Source organism: Acinonyx jubatus, chromosome B4 (genome assembly GCF_027475565.1).
Source record: "Acinonyx jubatus isolate Ajub_Pintada_27869175 chromosome B4, VMU_Ajub_asm_v1.0, whole genome shotgun sequence".
Lineage (NCBI taxonomy): Eukaryota > Metazoa > Chordata > Mammalia > Carnivora > Felidae > Acinonyx > Acinonyx jubatus.
In genome coordinates, this window is record NC_069387.1 from 127,666,414 (window position 1) to 127,688,891 (window position 22,478).

Genomic DNA, 22,478 nt, shown 5'->3' on the forward strand with positions numbered 1-22,478 from the left:
AGTTAATCATAAGAGTTAAACAATATAAAAAATCAGAGAGTCCCCTGGACCCAGATGATCGACGGTTTTGGCTATCTGGCCTGGTTTTAAGTGAAAGCTCATTCATTCTATGAGGATAGATGAAATCACTAAATGAGAGAGAATCAAGGAAAAGGTCCAAAGACCTAGCCGAGAGTATTATGGCTTTAAAACAGAGAAGTAATCACCAAAGAAGTAAGAAGAAAACCAGGGAAGTGTGATGTCCTGGAAGCCAAGTACCCAAAAAAGTGCATCAGAGGGAGAGAAGGATCGGGGATGGTATGTTCTGCAGACAGGTCAGTGAACATGAAGACTGAGACCTGGCCACTGGACTTAGCAGCATGGACGTTACTGGTAATCTTGACAAGAGCCAGTTCAGTGGCATGGTGGCAATAAAAACCCGAGGGGGTGTCAGGGTGGATGAGTGGAGAAGAAGTGATGTAAGCAAGTACAGATGACTCTACTGAGTTTTCCTCTAAAGGAAAAGAAATTAAGCAGCAGCCGGCAGAAAAGTGAGGTCAGGAGTATTATTTTTGAATGGATGAAGGAACAGCTTAGTTGCATTGTTAATGAGACTCATCTAGTAAAGACAGAAAACCCGATGACCTAAGAGAGAAGGGACAGAATTGCAGAGTCCAGGCCCCAACCGGGCCAGCAGAGATGGGACCCAGTGCACAGCGGGTGTGAGCCTCATACAAGAATGCGACTGGTTCGTGTACAGTGACAGGAGAGACCACAGGTTTACTGCCACGGACAGGAGATGGGCACGTGTGCTGATGAGAACTCTCCCGATGGCTTGAGTTTTCTCACATATCCTCTGGAAACGCCAAGATCCGCAAACAGAAGCCGAAAGTCGATTGTTCAGCAACAGGTGTGGCCTTCTGGGGAGCCCGGCAGAAATGGCACAGTACCCAGGCACCTTTCTCTCCTGCCCTCTTCTGGTTTCCACTACTGTGGTATCGCTTGTCATCTCCAAATGGCATAACCACTTCTTCAGAAGGAAGGGGGGAATGGGAGACACAAGGAAGTCACTGGTCCACGGTGATCCAGAAATCTAGCTGGGCAAAAGCTGGAATCCTTTATTAGGTCTCAAGGTCGGGGGCCACAGTTCTCCATGGCTTGTCAGAGTCATCCTTCCAGGGGAGGCAGCGTGCGTTAGCAACTTAGCGGTTGGGTGGGCCCGCTTCCTGCCAGAAGACCTGGGGGGGGGGGGGGGGGGGCGGCTTCAACAGCCTCTTTTCATTTTGTTCTGTTCCCTTTCCTTTTCCATTGCAGCTGCAGTAGGTCTCCTGCGACTCTCGATGAGATTCACTGCATTAGACAAAAGCTATATCCACAAATATCTTCAAGATAAGCCTTCTCTGCCCATGCTGCTGCTAACACGGCGAGAAGCCCTATTGTGTGACTGAAGGATCTTCTGTGTGACTCTTAAGGCACCACCTTTGATTTTTTCCGGGGTCTTAACGAAAGGTCTCACGGTCCCATCCGCAGCTTCATCTTTAGACTACCATTCTCTCCCGGCAGTGCCCTTGAACTGACCTTTGCAGGAACCCATGTCTTAAATTTGCCCATCATTTGCCAGGTGTAATGCCTGAGAATCTCCAAAACCACCAAGCCCTGGCTCCTTTTGTTAACAGTCCTTCCCTCAATGTGTTTCTCTCCTCTCACACTTGACCCACAGCAGCAAGACGTAACCATGGGGCACCTTCAAGGTTTTGCTTGGAAGTGTACATTAGCCAGATCTCCCGGTTCGTGGGGCAGGAACACACGCTGCTTGCCACATAACTGCAAACAATAGTGTTGCTCAACTTTCTGCCCAAACGGAATGAAGATCTCCTTTTCTCCAGTTCCCTTTCCTTTAAACCCTCAAGGCCATCTCCTCAAAGTCCCAAACTTCACAAGTAACATGTGCCGGGTACCCTAATCTTTCACTAACGGTTCTCGAAGTCCACTGCCCAGTTCCCAAGTCACTCCCACAAATTAATTTCTGCTAGGGGAGCAGCACGCCACTTGTGGTACCAGAATCTGTCGGCAGTTACCTATTTCTGGTGAAACAAATCAACTCTCGCCACACAGTGGCTTAAAAAAAACCCCATTTATTATCTCCTAAGTTTCTGTGGATCGGGAAGCCAGGCGAAGCTTAGCTGGCTGGGTGCATCTGGTTCGGGGTCTCCCACAGGCCGCGAGCAGGGTGTTGGCTGGGGCTGCAGTCATTCCGAGGCTGGACTGGCACGGCTGGGCTGCCAAGCACACTCACCGGGCTGTTGGCAGGCCCAGGCCTTGGCCCTGGACACGAGCTCCTTGCCACGTGGGCCTCCCGGCAGGGCTGCTCAACACGGCAGTTTGCTTCTTCCGATGGAAGGGCTCTGCGAGAGAAAGGGCTAGAGGGGCTGGCATCCAAGGTGAAAGCCACAATCTTCTGTAACCAAATCTTGGAAGTGACATCCCGTCACTCTTGCCATATTCTAGTAGTTCGAATCGAGTCACCAGGCTCAGCCTACACGGAAAGGCAAGGGTTGACACAAGGGCATGACTACCAGGAGGTAAGGAACACTGCAGACCATCGCTTCTTGGCCTTTTGGCTAAGATCAAGTGTAGAATCACTGCAGACCGTCCTGGTTTATCATAGACCAGCTGGTTACAAGTACCTGGCTACGGGGCCTGACTCCTGCTTCTGCGTCAGAAGGTGTAATAGGAACATGAAATTATAGTTGTGAAAGGACTGGCCTCATACATAGGAGGTACTCGGGAATTTCTTTTCACTTCTCCCTTCCAATCCCAACCGTCTTTAACAATCCTGAGAATGTCTCTGGCACAGGATGTGATCTGTAGACACCCAGCGCCAGAGAACACGGTATTGAGCAACATGCAGAAATAAGATTTGACTTTTAGTGAGTCCAGGAAACTTATTTGCAATAAACTAAATAAACTAAACAAGAAAACAAAAGGATAAACACCCAGAATAAATGAACGACAGCAGAGGAGAGCATCTACAAAAGAGCCACTGCTCTCCCTATACGTGTGCCCCCCCACCCTGGCATCTGCTTTTAAATTGTAATGTTTGTGAGATTTTCAGTCCAACCTCAGCAAAAAATAGACTGCTTTTTATCTAACTGGCAACTACAAGTGCAATAAAGAGAATAAAACATTAAGGATGTTTTATTTAGGGGCACCTACTAGGTGGCTCAGTCAGTTAAGTATCTGACTTTGGCTCAGGACATGAACTCGTAGTTCAGGAGTTCTAGTGCGGAGCCTGCTTGGGATTCTCTCCACCTCCCTCTGCCCCTCTCCCACTTGTGTGCACTCGTTTTCTCTCTTTCAAAATAAAGAAACTTAAAAAAAAAAAAAAAAAGAATGCTCTTATTTAGATGCCCATTCACTTTTGAGAAATAGCATTCAACAATGTGACTGGTAAGTGATATGATTCCCATTTTATAGCAGAGACAACAAGGGGTATACAGATCATGTGATGTGTTATGATCACACAGCAGGTTAGCAGCTGAGCCAGGAATGGACCCATAATCAGCATATGATGCAACACACAATGAAGCTACAATCACTCATTTCTGATGGTCACGGATGTGGTCATCTGGCTAAAACAGTCAGTGAATAAAGGGCTCATCTCGCACTCAGGAGAAGTGACAGTAATTTTAAAGAATGAAAGGTAGGCTTTGATTTATTTAACGTCTGAATTAGTGATCTAGATGCAAAGAAGCAAGTGAAACACCAAATGAGTGCATACACAGTACGAGTACAGAACTCTACAGATTTAAGGGGAATCAAAAGCCAGTATTTTAGTCGGATGCTTTGCTGCATACACAGTTCATTATACTAAGATTATCTAATTAACCTTTCCACCGGCATTGCAGACTACCTGTTCTCTGATGGCCTCACGTTACAAGGACTATATGTTATCTCATTTAATAAAAGTGAGGGGTTCTGAAAAAGCATGTGTGAAGGGGAGCAGCGGAGGACATTAATTCTAAACAACAACGCAGTGCTTGAAACCAGACCATGAGTTTCAAAAGCCACACATTTCCAGAACCAAGAGGAGAAAAAAAGGAGCTAGTGAAGGAAGATTGTATCTCCTAAAATGTGCTTCATTCATTGAGCAAGGAAACGAAGGACCTGAGAAAGCGTCTGGGAGTCGCAGGCTCACCCCCTCCCTCCCTCACAGGTGTGCTCTGACCAGTGATTTTCGAGGCCTGCAAACAAACAACTTAAAACCTGCAAAAACACATTATTTGCTTAACTGGTTCCAAATTTATTTCCTTAATATGTAAGTTTTCTAACAACACACGCAATTCCATACTCTGGTTTGAAACATGACAAAAGACACTTGTTTAAGGTTAAATGCCATATCAAAACAAAGAGTCTTATAAATCATACCTAGTAAAACAGGCAGCTTCCTTATACAACTGCAAGCTTCCCGTATGCATTCTTCATGGAGGAGACAGACAATAAATAAACAAACATACAGCAAGTCAAAGAGACGGTGGTAGGTGCTATGGGGAAAACAAAGGTGGGAAAATGGGGGCAAAACGCTAGGCAGAGAGGTAGGAATTACCATTTGTATGGGGTGCTCCTGATAACATGGAACTGAGTAGAAACTTCATGCAAACAAGGGAGTCTTGCTGCTATCTGGAGAAAGAGCAGGGGTTTAGGCAAGTGCTAAGGCCCGGAGACAAGGGTGTGTTTGATATGTTCAAAGACAGGCCAGGAGTGTCGAACATAAAGTCAAAGACTTAGCCAGGGGAGCCAATCATATAGGGCCTTGTAGGCCAGCCAAGGGCATCTGACTTCTCTGAGTGAGATAGGAAGCTAGTGGAGAGTTTTGGGCATGGGAACAATATAAAGTGACATTTAAAGGGATCTGACTGCTGACGGCTGTGTTGAGGACAGACTTCAGGAACAGGGTTGGGGAGAAAGAACAGAAGCCAGAAGGCCAGTCAGAAAATTATTATAATAATATAGATAAGACATCACGGTGTCTTAGGCCTGGGTGAAAGCAATGGGGCTCATGAGTAGTCATCAAGCTTCATGTTCATTGTGGACACCACACCTTCCCTTATGCCAGCTTTCCATCTGGCTTGTCTTCATTAGTCTGCTAGGATCTAACGTAAATTACACTTCCTAAGAAACCTTCCCCCAGTCAATCCCATCTTCAGTGACTGCCCCTTTTCCTCAACTCCTATTGACAACTTTCCATACCACCCACGGACTGTCGTCTTTCCTACAGTTATGCATCTACTTAGCTTCTGTGTCTCTTTAACCTCATTATCCTTAAGAAAGAAAATACAACTTTTGGGATCCTCATTTTGCTACATAAAATATTCAATAAATGTCTGCTGATAACAAACCGAATCATTTAGAAATGACTATCCCTCTAGAGAAATTACCATACACTCACTTCCTGCTTAAACTGTCAAAGTCAGAGATGCCTGACACAGCTGTCCCAAGGAAACCCCTGCCCATCACCCAGGCCACACTTCACCTCGAGCTACAATTCTAAACAGCTTCTTACTGAGCCACAAGTAGTTTCTCTGGACCAATGGTTTTCAAAGTACAGTTTCTGAACCAGCAGCATCAGCATCACCTGGGAATTTATTAGAAATGTAAATTCCCAACCCCAGACATCATGCGTCTAAAATTCTAAGGGCGCGTGGGTGGCTCAGTCAGTGAAGAGCCTGACTCTTGATTTTGGCTCAGGTCATGATCTCACGGTTCGTGAGATCGAGCCCTGAGTTGGGCTCCGCAGTAACAGCGCAAGGCCTGCTTGGGATTCTCTCCCTCCCTCTCTCTCTCTGCCCCTCCCCTGCTCATGTGAGTGCTCTTCCTCAAAAAAATTAACTAAAAAAAACCAAAAAAACAAAAAACCTCTGGAGGTGGGCTCAGTGATCTGTGCAGTCTGATGCACTATACATTTTGAGAACTACTATGCTGGCTTAAAGGTTCAACTAATTACTCTGTTTTTCCAAGAGGTTTCCAGAACGATTCCATCCTGGCTCACACCCTCATTCGCCTCAACCATCATCAGAAGTCAAGACTTGCAGATGGCTCATTCCAGAGAGCTTCACACATCTGCTCCGCTGATCGTATCACCCACTCGGCCCACCCTAAAAGTCAAGAGCGACCTAGTCAAGCCCTAGAAGTCAAGAGCGACCTAGTCAAGCCCTAGAAGTCAAGAGCGACCTAGTCAAGCCCTAGAAGTCAAGAGCGACCTAGTCAAGCCCTAGAAGTCAAGAGCGACCTAGTCAAGCCCTAGAAGTCAAGAGCGACCTAGTCAAGCCCTAGAAGTCAAGAGCGATCTAGTCAAGCCCTAGAAGTCAAGAGTGATCCTCAGCAGACTCTCCTGTATACTGGCTCTCTTCTCTGTGATGGCCCATTCACCTTTCTGCTCTAAAGAAAACCTGACTGCCCCTCACAATACTGCTTCTTCTGCACCAAAAGCTTTTCTCCCACCCCTTACATACCTCAGTGGGAGCAAGGAGCCCCCTTGAGCCCCATCACCATATACCCTCGGACCTTACAGGTATCCTCCTCGTTTCCCAACAGTACTTCCCAAACCATTTCTCTTCCACCACCCTAACTACAGGTCCTTTGAAACAGAGATCACCTCCTCGAGCCCTGGCACACAGCTCCCTCTCTTCTCTCCTTTACTAGCCTTATCCTTCTTGACAACTTCAACACCCGCCTAAGGTGACTCACTCAACACTCCGGCCTCCTAGCTGTGTCACTGTTTCAATGTCTTTAGCACCAGCTATTTTTTTTCACCACTGCACCTCAGCACCCACCTGGCATCATATCGGGGCACTGTCTTCACCAGTAACAGCACCATCTCCGAACCTGTCGGGCACACTTGGAGGACACCACCCTCACCCTCTCAAGGCTGCTCACTCCAGCAGCCCTCCCACGCCACATTACTCCAACCTCCTTGAGACCTCAAGTCTACAAGTGGACCTACTACTTTTCCACTCCTCCTCCTCCTCCTCCTCCTCCTCCTCCTTCTCCTCACATTCTTACTTCCCTCCTAAGCCAGTTTACATTCGAGGGTCTAACACTATACACGGCCCTTCTCAAAAGTCTTAATTCCTGGGGCGCCTGGGTGGCTCCGTCGGTTAAGCGTCCAACTTCAGCTCAGGTCATGATCTCACAGTTCACGGGTTCGAGCCCTGTGTCGGGCTCTGTGCTGACAGCTCGGAGCCTCCTTTGGATTCTGTGTCTCCTTCTCTCTCTGTCCCTCCCCTGCTCACGTTCTCTCAAAAATAAATAAACGTTAAAAAAAAAAATCTTTTTTTAAGTCTTAATTACCTTGCCCCTTTTTCTCTTTGTCTAACTCATCTGATGAAATGTCAACTCCTGATCAAATGCAACACCTGCTTACTCCTCTCTTGCATCTGAACGGAAGACTGCTGGATAAAAATCACCCAACTGACCTGCCAGCACTCACATCAGGTTTATGACCACAGATCTTAAGCCTATCATACCTCGCTGGTACACTCACTTCCCATTTTATGAGATGACCACTGTTTCACACCGTGCCCTCTCTCCACAAATCTGTCCTACTTCTCCACTCCCTACACTGCCATTTTCAGCTTTGTTCATCTTCTATCTATCAAGAAAGCAGGCACAATCTTAGGACTCCCTCTTCTGCCCGAAAACAATGCTGCCAGCCTACCCGGCTCTAAACGCACACACTCTGCCATCCTTCCTACTAAAAAGGAAAAATTGCCTCTGGCCCTATCTAAGGCCAATCCCTCTTCTGTGTGCTGGGTATAACATACTCTGGTCCTGCAATTAGCTTTTCTTTTCAGCGTCCTCAATTTCTCCCCTCTACTGGCTCTTTTCTACTGACATAAAACATGCCTGGATATCACCTATCTTTTAAAAAAATCTTCCCTTGAGCCCACGTACCCATCCAGTCCCTGCCCCAATTCTTTGCCCCACTCTAAACAGTCACGGTCTCAACAGCCTCACCTACCAATTAACAACTCAGCCCATTCCCACTGGCTTTTTTATCCACATCATTCCAACTGAAAGAGCTCTTGCCAAGTTCACCAATAACCAACATCCTGCCAGGCCCACGACAAATTATTTGGTCTTAAACTATCCAAACCCAGCACTTTCCTCTCCAGAGTCTAGGCTATCACATACTTGCCCTGTCTCCCTCCTACCCTACTCAGTTCTTAGTACCCTTTAGATCTCTACTGAAATGCCTTGGGGCTTCGGCACGAGCCAGATTCTCTGGTGATGTTTTCTCCCAGGCTTTAAATATGCAGAGATGAATCGCAACCTTACCACCCTAACTCACACCTCTCCCCTGAGCTCCAGACTCATATCAAATTGCCACTGAACTTCTCCACTTGGATGGTCTAACAGAGATTTCAAACTCAACAAGTCCAAACCATAAACACTGTGTTTCTGTGGACTCTGTTCTGTTGTAAGGATACAGCCCATCCATCCTAATTCTTCAACCCAAAAGCTGAAGAACCCAGACTTCCCCTTTCTCACCACCCAGACAGGCCCTCCAGAGTCTAAGCTATCACCCCTTGCTTCCACCTACAGCAAACAGCTTCCAGACTTCCCTTATCACTTTCCCTAAAGGAAGCCGCCCTCCTGCTTAAAATCTCCCATTACCTTCCCAACTTAACCAAATCTCTATCCTGGGGAATGATCTGGCCCCACCTACCTCTCAGTCTTATCTTCCTACACTCTCTTTTCTCTTTGTTCTCCACACTCCAACCACACACCCCCTCTTTCTGTCCTTTGAATACCCCAAACTGGTCTATTTCACCCTAGTTCACACATTCAACGTCCTATTTGCTTACACGTTTACAGGGTTTTTTAAAATTTTTTTAACGTCTATTCATTTTTGAGAGACAGAGAGAGACAGTGGGCGAGTGGGGGGAGCAGCAGAGAGCGAGACACACACAGAATCCAAAGCAGGCTCCAGGCTCTGAGCTGTCAGCACAGAGCCCGACACAGGGCCTGAACTCACTGATTCTGAGATCGTGACCTGAGCCGAAGTCAGACGCCCAACTGACTGAACCACCCAGGCGCCCCACATGTTTACAGTTTTATTTTCCCAGTTAAAAAATACAAACTCTTTATGGGAAAGAACTTTATCTTGTTCATTCTCCTTCCCGACCCCTGGGAAAGCCATCAGCACACAGTTGTCATCAGTAAATGTGTGAACTACCGGCGTCTCGTATTATTAATATAATCTTTTGCTTAACCTCTTACAGTTTTCTGAGATTTAAAATATGCATCAAGCCAATTTCACCCACAATATAAATATAAATTCTCCAACAATAGCAGAAGCCCCTTGGCTTCTATTCAAGCATTCGACTCTTGATTTCAGCTCAGGTCACCATCTCCCAGTCGTAAGCTCGAGCCCTGTGTCAGGCTCTGTGCTGACATGAAGGCTGCTTGGGATTCTGTCTCTGCTCTGCCCCCATGCACACACACACACTCTCCGCCCCCCTTCAAAATAAAGAAGCTTGAAAAATAATAATAGAGGCCCCTAATTATCTTTCTAATATACAAATCTGATCCTATCTGATCCTGCTTAAAATCCACCAAAGGTTCTTTACTGGCATAAACCAACAAAGGTCTTAAATCGTTCAGATCATCTGGCCTCTACAATTTTACGTTTCACCCACCACGATTCCACTCATTCCACACATACAAGCCACGTGGAATTCCATGCGGTTCCCAAACATGCATACTTTCTCACCAGTCTATCCCTCTTTAGAGAATCTGTGACCCTTTGTACCCCCACCCGTCTGCCTGCCTCTCTCCTCCTCTGCTTGAGACTTCTTTCAACTCCTGGATGCCACCAGCGTATTTCAGTCTCTCTTCCTGCCACTCTTTTCCCTTAACTTCCTAGTGTGCTGGTCCTCCTCCCGCAGAACGAGGCTCTGCTCTCCTCTCCGCAACCTTGTTCCCTGCTTCGAGGGTTGGTTAGTCTCCCACCAGGCATTAATTTCTCTTCTTGCTTCTACATTTTCTCCCATTTTCTAGGCCATCCTCATACCTGCGCCCAGCTTCAACTACCACCGCCTGCAGATTCCTCCCAAGTTGATGGCTTAAGCCTCTCTCTTCCCTTGTATGTCCAGACCTAGGTGGCCAAGTATCTAAACAGAATTTCCCCTTGAACATCTCAAAGGAACCCCAAAATACTAATGCCAAACCAAACTCACTATCCCCGACCTCTTCCTCCCCAACCAAATCATGACACCTGCCAATTTCACCTGCAGCACATCTCCCCTTAGGTCTGGGGGTCCCAGCACGGGCCACCATTACTGCTCTCGGCCACTTACACGCTTACACACCATCACCCCATTTCTCTCTCTGCACTCTTACTCCCCTCTAATCTCTCTCTTTTCAAAAACAAATCTAATTATCGACTCCACTTCAGCCTACTCTCAATCCTACTTAAAATCTTTTAATGGCTTTTCACTGCTAAGGATCTAGTCACAGGATCTGGCCTCCAGTGTTATCTGAACTGAGCTGTTTCTACATTTTGTGATAACTCAATTTACCATCCAGTCTTGTTTTTTCACTGTGGACACCAATTAGAATGGCGAAGTTGTGACCAAAAGTGAGCATTAAAATGTTAGCCTGACCGTCACCTGAACGATAACTGGTTATTATTTATTACCTTATATTTGCTTCACACGTAATAGTTTCTAAAAACCTTTAACAAAGATCACTTCCTAATCTGTCTGGTATTACCAGTCCCATTTCAAAGACCAGAAAACTAATGCTAGAAAGGTCAGACGCTGGCAGATGGCTTCACTGAGACCAAACACTCTGTCCTCTGACTCAGTCTGTCATGCCCATGTTTTAGGATGAAGCCATCAGTTACTGAGACTTTACTTCTAAAATGGAGGGTACATTTTTCTGAGATGACACCACGAAGGTTCCCCAAACCACCACCTTCTTTTCACAGCCTGGGAAACCAAGGCATGTGCAGGTAAGTAACTTGTCTCCAATAACTAATGGGCATGGAAACAGAATTCAGGGGGACTTATTTTCATTTCTCTAGTCTAGCCCAGATCATGCTAGACGGCGGTGGTGATAAACTGAACGGCACTGAACAAACAGAAGATGGGAAGCATGGCGCAGTAAGCTCCGAGGCCAGACAGACCCGAGTATAAATGCCACCTCTGCCGACTCTCAGCTGTGTGACTTCAGCAAGTTTCTAATGCTTCTGCTCTCCCAGCTGTGAAATGAACAATGGCCAGCTCCCAGGTGTGCTGGGGACTGAGCGAGGTAGATGCCTAACATGTATGTTACCGCTCAATAAACAGTTAAAGTAAACGAACCAAACACATCAGCTTCTCCCAAAAAAGGATAGTGTAAAGAGAACTGACAGCCACGGAGTTGGAAACAGATGGGACTGAGTTTCCACCTCTGCCATTTACTGTCATGCTTGCTCTGCTCGCTCTCTCTCTCTCTCTCAAAAATAAATAAAACATTAAAAAAAATTTTTTTTCTTAACGTTTATCTATTATTGAGAGACAGAGAGAGACAGAGCATGAGCAGGGGAGGGGCAGAGAGAGGAGGAGACACAGAATCTGAAGCAGGCTCCGGGCTCTGAGCCATCAGCACAGAGCCCGACGCAGGGCTCGAACTCACAAACCCGGCGAGATCATGACCTGAGCCGAAGTCGGACGCTCAACCGACTGAGCCACCCAGGCGCCCCCAAAATAAATAAAACATTTAAAAAAAGAAGAATATGGGTGAGAGAGCCTGGGACCAGTCCAGCTAAGATCAGCTCAGACCAGGAGAACACATCCTAATTTCTGGGAATTTAAGTAAATGGTCTATAGTTTTGTTTACGGCATATAAATTGTATGCTCATCAAACAAGTAAGTTCCCTCACTACAGGAATTATGTGTCTCCCTTCTTCCCTCCCCTCCCCCTTCGCCCCACCCTCCCTCCTGTGCTAGGCCAAGAAGAGGAGACCCAGAATAAAGGACATAAGGAAAGCTTAACAGGATGGTACCTGAAAAAAAAAGTTGAGAAAAAACAACGGGGCTGTTCTCCATCAGGAGGCAACTTTAATGAGGGTTCTCTAGTCACAAGTACTTAAAATACTGATGAAGGGGAGACTCTTCACATGAAACTAGTTTGTGTTTACCATCATTTTCCCTACACAAATTCAAAGGCGTTCTTAACATGCTGGGGGAAATGCTCTGGGGTGGTGAGTGGTCCTGTCCACGCAAATGTGCAAAGCAAAAAGTTACTTACTGAACATCCACTGTGTGCCACACACCACGTTAAGCACACTTCTTAGATGATCTCAAATTCTGACATTAATCCCGCATGAGGTATTATTTTCCCCACGGGACAAATGAAGACACCGAGGTTCAGAGAGGTTAAGTAATTTGTTTACGGCCACGCGACCAGAAATGGCAGAGGTGGGATTTAAACCCGGCAGAGTCTCTAAAATGCATATTTTGGTGCCATACCATGTTGTCCACTGAGGCTACCTAGTTCTCTAAAAAGCAGGGTGACTCAACTGTTAAGTGGGGAGAAGATCTGGCCAAGAGACATGTACAGAGAGCACAGGACGGCATTCTACCTCAGAGTTCTAGACACACAGAAGCAAACGAGGAGCCGCGTCTCACTACACAAACCCAAATGCTTGGATGAGCTCTTTATTTCTTCAGCTCTACAGGTTCTAAGAATGTCCATGCCACTCAGAGGTACTGACAAGTGAACACGGTTCAGGAATTTTTCCAGAATCCCGAGAAATGGCACCTGTAACTCACGACTGGTATCGAACCAAGCAGGCAACAGAGGTGATTACTTTTCATAGATTTCTCAGTTTACCAGGACCCAAGCGTTCTTGCACCCCCGGGTGTCCTTCTGGCACGTATACTGCTACACAAACTCACTTCACAGACTCTGAGCATTACAGGAGGTTCTATTATCTCGTGGATGTAAAAACTGACACTCACATCAGTTACATGACTGCCCAACGTTGCACGGCTGGGCACTGGCCTAGACAAAACTCTGCTCTCCTATTCCCTGTCTGATAAATTTTCCCCACAGGACCTCCTCAATGCCTCCCCGCTTGATGCTTGACCACCTAGATGCCCCTCTCTATATCTGGGTGTTACGTAGCTATGGCTCCCTCTGGACATTTTCACTGAGTTCAACAAATGTGTGGGGCACTGGGATAGATGATGCAGATAATAACAGAGCTGACACACATTTCACCCTCCGGACAGTGCTACACAAACTTTCAGATGTCACGGCACACACAGACAGTTGTAGTGGTTTTGTGGCACAAAGTGGCAAACGAGAATGCATGTGTCCAAGTGACCAGGGGAATCCTAGCCCCACGTGGCTGCTCCAAGGGCGGAGGGGAACAGGTATCTTGGCGTGTGTGTATCTCAATCCAACATATGGTACTCTGGTTCGGAAGCTCTATTCTAAGGCTGAAAAGTACAGGGGACTGAGAGAAATTTACAAATAACTGGCAGCACAAAGAAAGCAACTGAGGAGACCGTCATTGTCTGCTCTCGTCAAACATAAATGAGCAGAAATGAGATGAATGCAATTTGCTTCCTTTCATAACTCCTCTTCCAAACGCATCAAGACAGAATAACCCATCCTCTCGTCAACAGATAGCTGATCAGTCCCACCGAGAAGGCTGCAGGGACCCTTGACACAGATGCCTAGCTCACGGGGAGCTAAAAACTACTTAAAGGATGGAAAGTGTGTCAGACAGCTCTTTGACTTCTTACAAGTGCTAGAAAAATAAATCAATAAGGGGAGGAAATTACATTTCAAGGTCATATTCGAATACGAAGGGAGAAGGAGGAAAAGAAGTCCCTCTAACACACACACACACACACACACACACACACACACACACACCCTCTGTGGCCAAGCTCCGTCTCCATAAACCTAGTTAAAATTCTGCCTTCTGATATTTATAAATTTAGTCTGTCTGAGCCAAGTAGGTTTCTGCAATTCCAGATATCTAGGCTGAAGGGCAAAGGGCAAAGTGAAACTTTCAAAAGCTGGCTCGTGGCCAAGGGCATCACATCCAGGAGGCTCCCTTAGCAACACACAACAGCTGTCTGCTCAAGAGAGGGCGCCGCCATCTTTGCAAGGGGCTATAGATGCTCTTATGTTCGCAACTACAAGTAGCGTGGGTTTTTTTTTTCTCGTATCGTTGTCCCTGTCATCCCCCTAAAAGTTATCACATTTCACAACTTAAAAACCCCTCCAATCCCAGTAGATTTCTCTCCATCCCAAGTTACAACGCCGCAGTGAACAATAAATTCAAATAATGTGAAGGTATTAAGCTCTTGGCAAATGTAAAATGCTTTCTAATGTCTGGTTATTAATTACTATTCTAGCTGCTACAGACTTGGTGTCGGACCATGGGCAAGTCACTTTGTGACTTAATTACTTCCCTCATAAAATTTTCATAACAACAGTGACCTACTTCATAAGACGATTGTGGAGGACAATAAAAATTATTTAAAACTTTTAAAAGCTTATTCCTCAGCAAGAATCACGCCACCTATTGGCTCTCGATAGCTAGAGAGATGGGTTGGTTAGCAAACGCGGTGCCCCCAAAACAAAACCCAGGTGGGTCCTGGCCCGAGAGGATGACTGCAGCTCCCAGGCGGCCCGGCTCATCTCGCCCGCCCCCATCTGCCTTCTCCAGACCTGCCAAGCCCAGGGGATGACGCCGCACTGGGAGCTCACCCCTGCGCCTAAGTCTAACAAGATAAACAACACTTTAAAAAAAAAAAAAAAAAAAAAAAAAAAAACAACCACCAGTGTCACCATCACGGCGAGGCTTCAAGAACCTAACACCTGGGAGTAGAAGGGGATGTGGCAGTCTGTGCTCGGAGGGGAAGGCCATTCGTGCTAGAGCACAATCTCGCAGCTTTCCACTCCTTATATGTGCAAGTGCAAGCCCTCACCCACAGCACTCTGTACTCACCCAGAGGTACATCATGTCAGACCGGGCTGCTCAAACTCAGCGGTCAGTTGATCCTGGACTGCAAAAGGGCACTTCAGTGAACTGGAGGAAAGGAGGTGCCAGACTCGGGGGGGGGCAAGGGCTCAGGGTGGGGAGAAACCCCCCCCCAAACACTTGAGCTTAAAAATCTGAAACGACCGGTCTCCTCCCCCCTCTTCCCTCCTCTCCAGCTGACTGTTCTGTTGTGCTCTCTCCTCCCTCTCTCCCTCCCTCTCCCCCTCTCTCTCTGGGAGTTCCCAGCCCCGTGTGTCTGAACTGGAGAGTACAGCTCTCTCTCTCTATTTGCCTTCAGGGAATCTCTCTCTGCCATTCTACTTCTAGAAACACAATCATCACTCGCAGGGATTATTGCAAAAGGCAGGGATGGGCGGGGCTAGCAATAAACCACCAGCACCAGTTTCTAATGCTGGACGTAAACTAGTTTAAGATGGGTTCTTTAAACATGAATGAAGCAACCAAAAAAACTCTGCCCTCCAAGAAGATCAAGGGGAATTGAGTCAAGTTTCTCCCCTGTCCATTTCTTCCGGAGCCCCCTCAGAAGCCAAGCATAAACACAGAACCGGCTCAGAGCCTATATTCCCCCGAAAGGCTGGCCTTGCACCACTCTCCTGGATAATTCCGAATTTAAAACAGAAGAAAACTTCCATATAAAACTCAAGTGGGCTTTTATCTTTTTTACCACTTGCCCTAGTTCAGATCAACACAGCCTCCCTTCTGAAGGGAGAAAGGACAAGGGTCACATGGATTCTAAGTGCCTACCATGTTGCAGATTCTTTACTAGACATGGGGACAGAGCAGGGGACAGAGCACGGGTTTGGAAGCTGGGTCTGCAAGGATTATCATCGTGGCCTGGGGAAAATCACTCAACCCGATGAGGCCCTTGTTTCCTCAACCAAAAGCGGTGTGTAGGAGTATTCCTTGTGGAGTCATTGTCATTAGCTCCAGTGATAGAAATGTGTAAGCTGTCAAGTTCCTGGTGACATGTTTCCTAATTTAGTGCAGCGCAAACGTTTAGAAATTTCCTCCAATTTGCCAGGCATAGTCTGATCAATTAGGTTCCACAGTGAACAACAGGTATCGCCAAATCATCTGTCCTGCTGGTTCTTACTCAGAAAATAGCCGACTCCTTCATCCATCAATGCCCACTCTCTTTCCTTACTTCCTACCCATTTCTGCAGGTTCAAATCCAAAAGCCCACCCTGGCTATGCATGATCCCTCCCTCCGCTGCGAGCCTGGCCTTTGTAACGTGGCCCTCGCCATTTCTGCATTAAGTTACCACTGCATTCCCGTACCTACCAATCTTGACTCCTGTAGCCACACCTCTCAGGGTAGAGTCCATCTATTTCGGGCCATGGAATCTTTTGCATAGTACCTAGCACACAGTAGGTCCACTATACATTCTGTGTTTTGAGGACTATTTCACTCCTTTAATTAAAGGAAAAACAAAATGAGACAAACAAACCAAGCAAACAAACAAACAAAAAAACCCAAAACAAGAGGCCTACCCCCTTGCAGCTGCCTCAGGGTTCTGTTCCCCTCAGACATGTTGAAACGGCTCTCGCCTGCTTGTAAAATCTCCAAGTAAGGTCTGCAAGCCTCACCCTCAAGGCAGGCCCTGCGCAGGTACAGGTCCTCTGGCTCTCCCCGCCTAATCTTTCCTGCTGTAGTGCTTCCGTATTAGGGCCCGCTCCAGTGGAATTCTTTGTTCTCTTAGGGTAGGAGACAAGTCACTTTTCCTTTTCTTCCACCACCAACTACCTGCCTTCTGCCAGAGAGCTTATAAGAAATACCTTTTCTCTCCTCCCACCTTCAACTCCCAGCTCATTTAACCTTGGAGGTGGGGCCAGGATTCTCAGCCTCACCCACACCTTTTCTTTTGCTTTCTCCAGAACCTCTCTGCTTCCTCTGAAGGCAGGATTACCTCATTTCCAGTACAAAAGAGGCCTAAGAACGTCCAAATCTAAACCCGAGACAGCCTTTTTTTTTCCGTGGGAAAATAAATCTTGACTTTCTATAAACTGTTTCATCTATAATCAATTTTTAAATGCAACTTTCCTCTCTAGTTTCATAGTCTATGCCGGAAATCGTAAGTTACCAGACCTCTCTATACTCCATTCTTAATATCTGCATGAAAATCACACTGTTAAGCGACTGCAGTCTTTGCAAACTCTTTGAACACACAAAACGGACGCGTTCATTCTTAACCAAGTATCAAAAAAACAAATACGACAGAATTTCGTGTATTGTCCCTTTATGGTGTTATCTTTTGGTCAAGTTTGGGATGGGATAAAGATACTCCTACTCTCCTGGAGCCAAGTAGAAGAAAAATGCGTAGAGAAAAGAGCTCCGACACAAAATAAGAAAAGTTCAGATATGTCACAAAAACCCGAAAACGACCTCCAAAACACTCGTAAGTGGATCCATTATAAACTTTGGAACCACAGGGAGAGTTTGTAAATACCTACTCTAAACGATTCTCTCCCTTTTCTCCTTTTCTGATCATGATTTTTAAAACTGGGTAAACAGTCTGGTCGGAAATCAAACTCTTCTGTGTTTTCGTCAAAGACACCAAAAAAACTCCAAAAATTCACAGGCAAGCTAAGCGAACCTTCTTTATTCATGCTCCTGCATGTCCACATTTTCCTACCTTAAAAAAAAAGGGAGGGGGGGGGAAGGAAAGAAAACAAAGACATTAGAGGGGGAAAAAAATCTCCCCAATCGTCAAAGTCAAATAAGGAAACCTATGATTTATAGCCGGTGAAGAGACACAAAGGTGTTAACAATTCCACACCATGAAGACGCTCTGAAAAGGATCACGGTCTTCTCTCGTACATACGATCAGGATGCACACATACTTCATTCTGTTAGAACATTTCATCAGGCTGTGTGACTGTACTCTGAAACTCAGAGGCTGAGTATTAGCTCTGAGGAGAGAACATGTGAATCGGAGCATCAGAGAAGGAAATGTCCGAGGGAGGGCCCACAGAGGAAGTCTGGCATGCCTGCTTCTGAGAAAGAAAAAATCAGATTATCGGGGACAGCAATATGGGTGCTGCCAGTAATTCTAGCCCTATAATGCATCTCGAATTCCTGCTTCTGAAAGTGCTGGATTTTGTAATGTGAAGAGTCTGGTGGACCAGACGCTCAGAAGGGTTTGGAGCCACATTCTGTATTCTCTGCCACAAAGTCTAACAATTCAAGAGACTGCATGTTTTATGCAGGTTTCTCTGTGGGTATAAAAGGCTGCTGGGGGAAGCGTGTCCATCTGAGGAGCCAACAAAATTTCGTAAAAATATACCTGGGAAATCAGGCACTGAAGATTTTTCCAGAAGAAATCCAAGACAACCCTCTGTACATAATTTATATTCCTTTCGCCTTCGGGACGGGTAGAGACAACACACACTCACCACAACACTGAGCTATAGACATGGGCCGTATGAGGGCCAACTGAACTTGAGTTAAGAAAACAAAAAAGTTCAAAGAATAGGGCTCTTTTAACCTTGCTTCCTCTCAGCTTAAAATAGCAAGGATTCCCACAGGGCAGTTCTCTAACAGAATTTTGCTACTCAAAATATGACCCATAGACTAGTATCAGCAGCCCGAGCATCAGCGGGGAGCTACTTAAGTAGGAAAACTCTCAGGCCCCGCCCTAGACCTACAGAATCAAAATCAGCATCACAACAAATGCCCCAGGTGGTTTGCAGGCACATTCAAGTCTGAAAAGCTGGTCCAGATAAAGCACTGTCTTCACAAAGCACCGGAGACTCAAGGAAGAAAGGCAGAGACGTGGCTGCATTCTGGTCAGGGGACTCAACCCCCTGCAAGACAAACCCGGGAGTGAGTATCACACCCCTGCTTGATGGCTTCGACAGGACACCACCGGCAGCTGTTATGTACAAAGAACATTCCACGTGCCTGAACCATGCATGCGTTTTCTCAATGCATCTTCACAGTGTCTCTGGAAGGGAGGCCCTGCTTTATTTTTTTTCACATATAAAAGGAACTTGGGACTGAAAGGAGCCAAAAGCTGAACACGAGTTTGTAGGGCTCCAAGACAGTTTCCACTGCGCTATACTTACTCACTGATAAAATCAATCAAGACTGCCAAAATCAACGGAAATTTTACCCTGGATATAACCCTGCAGGCCACCTCTGCCCATTACCAAGACTGCCAGCAATCAAGGACACAGGTGAGGTTTGGAATTCAGGGGACACACACTGTGAGTTCCCAGAGACTGCGGCTCGGGCCGGTCAAGTACCACTCCTATTCCCACGACCAATGTCGTCAAGAGCATGGTTTCAGAAACCTCTTCTGAACTGCGGTTACCTTCTATGAAGTCTAAAGTGAGCTCTAGATGCACGGGTGGAGGGGGAAAAAGGGTGCATCTCAAAGCTCCCCTCTCAGTACAGCTACAGGCAAATTGGTGATGTATTAGCGCTCTTACCCCTGCAGTGTTTAGGGAACCCAGAGCAACCGGCCCTAAAAGAGGAAGATGCGTTATCTTTACGTTATCTTAAGAGCTCTGTTCTTCCTTTACTATGTTTCAATCGTGCTCTTAAATAAGCTCCCATACTTCCATGTAACTCGCTCTGTTACCCCTCCAGTACAATTCCTGCCCTCTTGGGAAGCCCGTATCCCAACCACTTTTTCATTATCTACCTACTCCAGCCACTTCTTCCACTCCGTCCTCTGTCCAACTGTGATTCCATAGTTGGTAATTAGCATCGCGCCCTTGCAAACACCCTCAATCCCGTGTCCTCTCCATCCCTGCCACGTGGCAAAACTCCAATCTCCAATCCTGGTGAAACAGTTATCTGCGTTCCCTGCGCTTGTGCCCACACAACTGAATGCTGCTGGAAAAAGATCACATAACCAAGCTGGCCGACTTCACTAGAAGTTCATGATCACAAAGCTCAACGGGGCACTCATCCATGCCAAGCAATCCCACCAAAGCTGCCCTTGTAAGCTTCCTACTCTCCAAAATGACACTTGCCTTCTCCTCAAACCTCCTTCAATTCTCTCCCCACCATCTGACTTTCAGCTGTTGCTCTACCCAAATATTTCATTTTAAAAGAGGAGCATTCAGGGACGCCTGGCTGGCTCAGTTGGCTGGCCCAGTCGGTGACTCTTGACCTCCGGGTGGTGAGTCTGAACCCCACGTTGGGTGCAGAGACTATTTAAAAATAAAATCTTAGGGGCTGTGGGAGGGGGGATGGGCTAAATGGGTACGGGGCACGAAGGAATCTACTCCTGAAATCGTTGTTGCACTATGTGCTAACTAATTTGGATGTGAATTTTAAAAAATAAAAAATAAAATTGAAAAAAAAGAATGGAAAAAAATAAATAAAAATAAAATCTTTGGAAGGAATGAATGAATAAACAAGCCAACAAACAAACAAACAAATAAGAGAAGCATTCAGACAGCGTCTTCTGTCCAAATCTACAATCCTACCTAGAAATGCAGGAATCTCCTCTTCCTTAGGCTCTGCTACAACGAAGGAAGCATTCCTGGTGTCACGGCCCATTTCACCGCTTGTGCTCACGCCCCTCCCCGGGCACCCCTGTAAGGACTGTGCTGCTCTGCTGATCACCCTGCCTCTTGCATCATCATCACCTCTTTACTCATCACTATCGTGCCAGCAAATAAACATACGCCCACCCTCAGAAAAACCTCCCTCCGCTTTCACGCACTGATGGGGAAAGCACATACTGCTGCCATCGCTCTGGGGGCAGTTTGGCAGTATCTATTAAAATCTGAAACACACGTGGCCTAGGGCTCAGCAGTTCCAACCTCCAAGGAGCCTAGCTTAGAAAAGCCGCACAACTGTAGAAGGAAGTTCATTATAGCAATCTGTAAGAGCAAAAGAACTTTAAAAAACGCCAATGGCCTATAGTAGGCAAATGACAAAATGAACCATGGTTTTTAAAAAATTCTCCTTTGACCCCTTACCTCCCTACCACCCTGCTCACCACTTCACAGTAATGTTTCCCCAAAAAGCTGACAACACCTGTCTCCACTTCACCCTTCATTTCTTCTTCAATCTACTCAAAATAAGGTTTCCAAGCCCTTCACTCCATTGAACTCCATTGAAATGGTCAAGGTCAACGACTTCCATATTACTTAATTCAAAGGGCATTTTATGGTCCTCAACTTATCTGATTCAACCCAGTTGCCAACTTTCTCAGACCTTCTCTTTTTCTAAGCTTCTGAAATACTATAGTCCGGGCACTGTTCCCCCACCGTCATCCCCCTACATCACTGATTACTTCTTCTCAGTGCCTATTTCTGGCTTCTCCCTCAACAGATCTCTAGAAAGAAAGTGTTCCTTGCAGCTCAATCCTGGGTCACGCTCTTTTATCTGAATTGTCTCATCCATTCCCATTGCTTCAAATACCATCAACATGCTAATAACTACCAAGTTATAACCCAGCCTAGACCTCTTCTCACGCTCCAGTGGGACTTTCAGCCATCTCACAGACGAGTCCCACATTACGGGCTCTTAATTCTCTGCCACCACCACCCCCTGGAAACCCAGTATACACTTGGTGTTCCCCTACCTCGATAGGTGGGACCACCTGGCAATTAGGAAAGGCAGCGTCCCTTCCCTTATCCCTCGCCGCTCACATCAAACCCATCAGCAAGCTCTGTGTGTCTGACTTCCCTGTCTCCTCTGCCACCACCTTAAGCCAAGCCACTGTCGGTTCCTTCCTGGACATCTCCACCGTTCCTCCACTTCCATTCCTCCACTTCCGCTGTGGCTCCCCTTCAAAACATTCATCACAGAGCAGCCTGAGGGAGTTTTTGAAACACAAATCAGATCCCATCACTCCCATGATTCTATAGCTTCGCCTTACACTTAACAATGTCCTCTATCTGAAGTCCTTAGACTGGTCTTCAAGGTCCTAGATGACCTGCTAAGTGCCTGCCTCTCCAACCTCAGTGCACATCATTACCTGGCCTTCAATCACTAGGCTCTAAATGCACTGGCCTCACGCCAATTCCTGATCTAGTCCACCCCTCTCCTCAGCTCCTCCCCCCCCAAGAAGATTTTCTTCTTGAAACCTCTCCTCATCCTGCTTTATCCTCTGCAAGGCTGGCTCCTTCTTATTTTTCAGATCTCAACTTAAAAACACCTCCTCAAATAAAAAAACTCTCCAGACCACTCTCTCCAGTTGGAGATCCTTCGCCCAAGCCCCTGCTCTCTACTACTGTGCTCGTTTTATTTTCCTCCTACCAGATATCAAAATCTATCATTTATTCATTCCTTTGGTTTCTTATTTGCTTTCAACTTCTCTATTAAAAAGCAGTATTTTATACATACCACATACAACTGAGATCTTCTACTATGGAACATTTTATCCCTTGACTTTTTATTAAGGAAGGTCAAAGTTATTTGTAGGAGTTTCTGGCACTCAGGCAGCTAACCAAGTCCTATAAA

General features: G+C 46.3%; 1 protein-coding gene across 26 annotated transcripts in view; it reads right to left on the reverse strand.

Moving 5' to 3' along the window:
* The window catches only part of RBFOX2 (RNA binding fox-1 homolog 2), a 285,934-nt gene that overhangs the window by 140,908 nt on the left and 122,548 nt on the right, over positions 1–22,478 (reverse strand). The window contains exons 1-2 of one of the 26 annotated variants that reach the window (XM_053226740.1): positions 16,544–21,186; positions 16,335–16,463 (exon numbers count right to left, since the gene is read on the reverse strand). The exons of 22 other annotated variants lie outside the window; for them this stretch is intronic. Coding sequence is in view for 1 of the 4 variants with exons in the window: in XM_053226736.1 (XP_053082711.1) it covers positions 14,999–15,013 (15 nt within the window). In the remaining 3 variants the exon portion in view is untranslated. 3 more of the 26 variants (XM_053226742.1, XM_053226741.1, XM_053226736.1) reach the window with 3 other exon arrangements.